The 6594-nt window shown below is 47.4% G+C and overlaps 1 protein-coding gene across 1 annotated transcript; it reads right to left on the bottom strand.

Moving 5' to 3' along the window:
• Nucleotides 1–1604: 1604 nt before the first annotated feature.
• On the bottom strand, nt 1605–5124 carry Slc25a5 (solute carrier family 25 member 5). The gene is made up of 4 exons (XM_059250366.1): nt 4912–5124; nt 3442–3928; nt 2570–2710; nt 1605–2016 (listed from the first exon to the last, which is right to left on the bottom strand). Exons 1-4 carry the CDS (start codon nt 5020–5022, stop codon nt 1859–1861), a joined length of 897 nt encoding a protein of 298 aa, XP_059106349.1. The 5' UTR covers nt 5023–5124; the 3' UTR covers nt 1605–1858.
• Nucleotides 5125–6594: the final 1470 nt, after the last annotated feature.

Raw genomic sequence — 6594 nt, 5'->3', positions numbered from 1 at the left:
CTTCATCCTCACAACACCCTCCAAGAAATATGGCATCACTATCTTGCCATTTTACCAGTGAGGTAACTGAGGCTCCTGGAGATTAACTGACTTGTCTGAGGTCATACAGTATGAAAATCCAGGTACTTCTTCTGATCATAGAACTCTGGAAGCTCAACTACCTCCTGATGATCACAGGTACCATTTAGGGGGTGCTTATTACATATGTTCTGGGGTATCTGGTTCCCATAAACAATTTAGCCTAAGAAACAGAGGCTTAGAGAAATTAAGTAACTTGTCGAACCTAGAGTTCAGATTTTAGTTCCGGCCTCTGTGATACCAGAAAAGCATTGCTTTTAAAATATTTCCCTCCAGAAACATCTCAGATGATGCTCTTTTCATCTTCTGTGCCAGAAAGGGGCCCAACCACTGGAGAAGAATGAATTCAGGCAAAGCAATACCAAGTGCCATCTTCACACAGGAGAGAATGGAGAATGCTGTCACCTCCTTGTCATCAATACAGAGCTCTTAAATAAGCTACACTGTGACTCGGGTGCTTGGCCAGTAGGTGCACAGCAAAAGCCTTAGCATCTCCCAGGTCCCACTATTTGTCTGTGAACAGCCTTAACACACACCAGTGAGTGGTGTTCATGTGTTCCTGAGCTTTATCTGCAAGTGCACCCATCTTACTTCCTATACATGTTGAGACACTTCATTCTTCATATAAATCTCATGGTACCGGCAAAATCCACTGTACTTCTGAGCCCTAATGAAGAGCTTCTGAAATTGCACACACTCCCCTGTGGACCCCAAATAAGAGCTTATTCAATAGAAACAGGAACATTCTCCCCTGAGGGCTGTGAGCATGTCAGGCAAGATGCAGGTGCTGTTTCTCCTTTGTCAAGGGAGTTCCGAGGTTGTGGCTGTCATCCAGCTCTCCATAATCTTGAAGAGCACTGCAATCTCAGCACTACAGAGCAGTGCCAGCCCTAATCCTCTGCTTTGAATGAGATTAAATAAAAACGGCTCGAGCCAGGTGAAGATGAAAGAAGGCAACTGGATGAAAACTGAGAACTGTGATTACCTCGTGTCTCAAAGAAACATTTAAATGAGGTGATATTAAGAGTCATTTGAAAATGAACAACTTGGCTTAGGGTTCTTGTTTAATAACCACAGGAGTGGGAAAAACAGGGACATGATACTTTTGGGGAGAAAGCTCATACAGCTATGACAGGCTACAGACCAAAAATGTTTAGATACACTGGTCCCAAATTTTATTTTGCTAGTGAATTGGGAATAGACAGGTACATATGCAAGTTATTCCTTGAAAAATTGATTGCTGACAATTGGTTTTAAAAGTTCATCTCATCTCAGCCAGGTAGTGGTGGTGCACACCTTTAATCCCAGTACTCAGGAGGCAGAGCCAGGCAAATCTTGAGTTTGAGTCTAGCCTGGTCTACAAAGTGAGTTCTAGGACAGCCAGGGCTACACAGAAAAACCCTGTCTCAAAAAATGTTTTTCTTCACCTCAAGAGATATTGCCGGCCTCTATTCAAATGTAGTGCTTACCCACATACAAAGCAGATTTTTATATGGAAAGAAACAACAAACAAAACTGTCTTTAGATATTTTTATTTCTTCAATTTTTATTATCAGGAGTGACTGAAATAAAAAATATAATTGAGTCCCATCATTATTGTCATTATGGAAATGGCTTTAAGAGAAAACTGGTCAGATGAATATTATTGCTTCCCACTTTTCAACTGGTAAATAGTTGCCATTGATAAAACAGACAAGCCCAGAGAATCTGTCCAGAATGTTCAAGATATGGTGTATTATACAACATGCCTGTTCTCAGGAGAACACCTAAGACATAATAATTATGTGTACTTCTTGATCTCATCATACAAGACAAGCACAAAGGCACCACCCATTCCCCTGAGAACGTTGGACCATGCACCCTTGAAGAAAGCCTTGCTTCCTTCATCACGAGCGATCTTCCTCCAGCAGTCAATCGTGCCTGTATACATGATATCAGCTGCAAAGAATAAAAAGACAGGGAGTTGATGTCTATAGGCCAATGAACGTCCGTCCCCATGTTTATAACACTAAAGAAACAGCCCTACCTTTAAAAGGTATTTTCAGTTTTTTGGGGGGAGTCATCCTGAGGATGGAACCCTGGGCCTTGTACATTCTAGGAAAGCTCTCTACTATTGATCTATTCCAAATACTTAATGTCAGTTTTCAACCCAGTATTTACACGTTAGCACAGGCAATGCTTAAGTATTAATGTTCTGATTGGAGTAGAGGGATGACCTCTAAATACAATTTAGGCACCCCAAGTCATAGGCATCCAAAGGGCTGCTTGCTCACAAGGCAGTTGTGCAGCCAACATGGATGCGGTCACCTCATCCCTTCACTGTCTACAGTGTTTTATGACACTGGAGATTGAACTCAGGACCTTGAGTATAGTGGGCTAGCATTCTACCACTGAGCTGCTTCCCCAGCCCCAGCCTGCGGTTTCACTCATCACTAGTTTGTGGCCATAACTTGTCCCATGCCCATGACTTTTAGGCTCAAGCAGAACTTACTTCCTTTGCGTCCCGACTGCATCATCATACGACGGCGAACCGTGTCAAAGGGATAGGAAGTCAGGCCAGCAACAGCAGTGACAGACTGCGCAATCATCCAGCTGATGAAGATGTGAGTATTCTTGGGATCTGGAAGCATTCCTGGAAAATATATATATATATATATATAGTTAGATAGGTGCAATGATTTTTCAAACCATCTCTTAATAGCTTCAGGCCAGGTGGTGGTGGCTCATGCCTTTAATCCTAGCACTTAGGAGGTAGAGGCAGGAGGATCTCTGAGTTTGAGGCCAGCCTGGTCTACAGAGTGAGTTCCAGGAGAGCTAAGACTACACAAGAGAAATCCTGTCTCAAAAAAAACAAAAACAAAAACCAAAACAAAACAAAAAAAATCACCCCAAGAACAAACAAACAAAAACCCCCAAACAACAAAAAACCACACAAACACAGCTTCAGAGCTTAGTGTGGTGACACAATGGTACAAGCCTGAAATCTAAGGCACTTGGGAACCTGAGGCAGGAGGACCTTGAATCTAAGGTCAGCCTGGGCTAACTAAAGACCTTATCTAAGAAACAAATCAGGAGCTGGGTGTGGTGGCCCACGCCTTTAATCCTAGTACTCAGGAGTCAGAGGCAGGTGGATGGCTGTGAGTTGGAAGTCAGCCTGGTCCACATAGTGAGTTCTAGGCCAGCCAGGGAAACACAGTGAGACTCTTGTCTCAAAGAAAAAAAGAGAAAAAAAAAGGGAGAAAATAACCAGGGCTTGGGGAGACAGCTCAGTACTGGGATTAGTATGCACAAGACCCTTAGGTTCCCAGCAATGCAAACAAACATCCAAAGCTCCCACACCTTCTAAGTATATAGCATACTTACCCTTTGCAGTGTCATAGATGCCAAAGTAGGCAGCTCGGTAGATGATAATGCCCTGTACTGACACATTAAAGCCTTGGTACAGGCCCCTAATCCCATCAGATTTGTAGATCTTAACCAGGCAGTCACCAAGGCCTTTGAATTCCCTCTCAGCTCCAGCTTTGCCCACATCAGCTGCTAGACGGGTACGGGCAAAATCAAGAGGGTACACAAAGCACAAGGATGTGGCCCCAGCGGCACCACCTGATGCCAGGTTCCCAGCAAAGTAGCGCCAAAACTGGGTCCTCTTGTCCACACCACCCAAAAAGATCTGCTTGTATTTATCTTTGAAGGCAAAGTTGAGAGCCTGGGTGGGGAAGTATCTGATGACATTGGCCAGGTTACCACGCCAGAAGGACAGGACTCCCTGTTCCTTGGGGATACGAACCACGCAGTCTATAATGCCCTTGTATTGCTTATCTGCCGTGATTTGCTTGCTGGCATGCTGCACCTGATGGACAGGAAGAAGGCAATAGGAACAGTTATAACCACAGGGAAGGGAAAAAGGAAGAACATAGACATATAATCTTTAAGGTTCGTTCCCCTTTCTCCAAATCTAGCTTTCAGAATCACACGAGCTGGACACTCCTAAGTGCTGACACTATCACAGGGGTTAAGAATTGATCTGCACCATCAGAAGTGGCAAGCCTCCACCACTGTGGAGGCACCCCCAAGTGGACCTATGACCTTTAGACCTGGAAGAAAGGTCATTCCCTCCATGTCAGATTCAGAGGCATTAGGGTGGGACCTGCATAGGACACGGTCACCTTGGTGACCACGGTCAACTTCTCAGGTCTCCTGAGCCTCCTTTTCGCCCCACCCCCACTTTTGTCCTGGGAGGGGGAAGGGTGACTAAACTTTCGCTCGCGAGTGCCCTCTAGAGGCACTGCGCGGCGAGCGCGCGGCAGGAAGGCCGGCGAGGGGCTGCGCGGGGGCGGACGTAGCAGCAGGCACATGCTCTTCCCAGCGTCCACTTCCGGCCTGCCGGCCGGCGAGGCTAGACCGCGTTGTTCACAGGCGGCGCGGCCGCGGAACCGGTCCGCGTGGCCTGCCCAAAGCTGTAATCTCCTTGCCGTGACCTTGAGGTTCTCGGTAAGGCCAGGTGTTGTTTTCCAGGGCCTGCTTTCAGGCCTATTGCCCTTACCCCTAAATCCTGGGTAGACAGTGTCTCTCCGGATGCCCTATCCTAGTTCTCTGTGCTGGGGATGGCCCCAAGCGCCTCGGCTCCCTCTGGCCCCGACCACTTGCTACACTCCAACTCCAGGTCCTTAAAAGCGCTTTCCTCCAGCTTGCCTTTTGGTCTGACTCTGTAGCCAGGCCCGGCCTTCACCTTGCCCCAAATCTAAAGATTGAGCCCCACTCTCCCGCTAGGGTACCCCCCTTTCTGTGCGGATCCCCGACTTCCTGCCTGGGCCCCTCGATCCCAGGACATACCTGCAGCAGCAGCTTGACCCGCTCGATGGGCGCTACCGCCGTCTTGGAGATGGCCGCGGCCACTCCACCTGCCAAGAAGTCCTTGGCGAAGGATACAGCGGCATCTGTCATGTTGAAAGAAAAAGAAAAGGCAGAGGACTGCGGGACAGGACTGGGTTGACAACCGGCTTTGACTCCCGGGCTCTGGGGCGGAGCAAAGCAAATGGCCGATTTATATAGTGGCAGCCGGGCGCTGAGCTGCCGGCGTAAGGGGCGGGCCGAGGCAGGCGCCCAGCACAGGCGCGCAGAATGGCTGAGCTGCTGAGTGGCTGGCGACCTGCGGGAGGAGTCTAGGGAGGTCGCCCTCCCAGCCTCTCCTGCCCTTGGCACCTGATCAGGCCGGAGTAAGGGGCAGCCGCAGGTAGTACTTACAACTGGGACGCTGGATCCTGAGAAGGGTCTGGGAATGGTGAGGAAGGGCGAAGATAAGTGTGCCCAAAGGAAAAAACAAAAACAAAAACCTGGGCCTAAGGCCAGGCCTAGGGTAAAGACGCTCCAGACAGACAAAACCTCCCCAAACCTCAGGAATCGAAATAAATATCTAATGGAATATTAAAAAGATTCCATTCAGACACAGACTGCAGGCAACTCACCCATTTTTGTAAAGAAAATTGTTTGGAGACCCAGACTGGAATTACAGTGAGGCACAGGAATCAAGGTCACGCTAGTACAGGATGGGATTCTGTCTTTGTAAAGTTCTGAACATTCATAATCCAAGGATTTTTGCATTGTTTTTGAGTTTTTAAAACACTGCACTGAGATTCATTTATCTTGGTTGCTGGGTTGTTCTGCGTCAAGTTCTGTGAACTTCACCCTAGACCTGGCACTACCCTGAAGCTTGTCCATGAAGCCAGAGAGAACTGAGGTATCAGCAGGGTGCGAGCCTGTCAGCTTGCCCTAGACGGGTTTGCAAACAGTGTAACAAAGATCTTTCAGGGAATTGGCCTAGGAGAGTCCAAAGGACTGGACTCAAGGGGAGGAAATGATTTTAACCGGAAGCCAAATAGAGAGTATCCAGAAGAGTAAAAGGCTTAAAAAGGTTAAGAATGTAGTTGGCATTTGACTCTGGACTCCAGGTAAAGTGCTTTTGGATTGAATAGATTGCTGAACTCCATCTGTAGTGCCAAAGGACCTGTGTTCTCTGAGGCCCTTAATCCCTGAACTGAATAAATATTTGCCACAAACGACCTTAAGATCAGGAGCACTCCCTCAGGTTCAGAACGGCAGCAGATACAGTGATCACAAATCTGCTTCAAAATAATTGATATTTATAGAAATAAAGGTGACAGATGAAAACTTCACTGCATCTGAACCGTAGGTGTCCAGCCTTCAGAATTGCCAAAGGCAAAATGCCTGCAGGCCTGTCTACACTTAAGACATAATGGGCTTTTTAGTTAGGGTTTCTATTTCTGTGATAAAATACCGTGACCAAAAGCAACTCGAGGAGGAAGGGTTTATTTCATCTTACAGCTTGGAGTCCATCATCCAAGGAAGTCAGGACAGGAACTCAAACAGGGCAGAAACCAGGAGGCAGGAGCTGATGCAAAGGCCCTGGAGGGGAGCTGCCTACTGGCTTGCTCCTCATGGCTTGGTCAGCTTGCTTTCTTATAGAACTCAGGACCACCAGCCCAGGGTTGGCACCAC

This window comes from Peromyscus eremicus, chromosome X (genome assembly GCF_949786415.1).
Source record: "Peromyscus eremicus chromosome X, PerEre_H2_v1, whole genome shotgun sequence".
Lineage (NCBI taxonomy): Eukaryota > Metazoa > Chordata > Mammalia > Rodentia > Cricetidae > Peromyscus > Peromyscus eremicus.
The sequence above is the reverse complement of the archived record's forward strand: the minus strand, read 5'-3'. Positions and strand labels throughout refer to the sequence as shown.

What these genes read in the sequence shown, in the direction of transcription:
- Slc25a5 (XM_059250366.1), bottom strand. Translation starts at nt 5,022, where the DNA reads ATGACAGATGCCGCTGTATCCTTCGCCAAGGACTTCTTGGCAGGTGGA. An exon ending in GGGTCAAGCTGCTGCTGCAG is followed by an intron (nt 3,929 to 4,911) that starts GTATGTCCTGGG and finishes CCTGTCCATCAG; the next exon opens with GTGCAGCATGCCAGCAAGCA. An exon ending in GCAGTCGGGACGCAAAGGAA is followed by an intron (nt 2,017 to 2,569) that starts GTAAGTTCTGCT and finishes TATTCTTTGCAG; the next exon opens with CTGATATCATGTATACAGGC.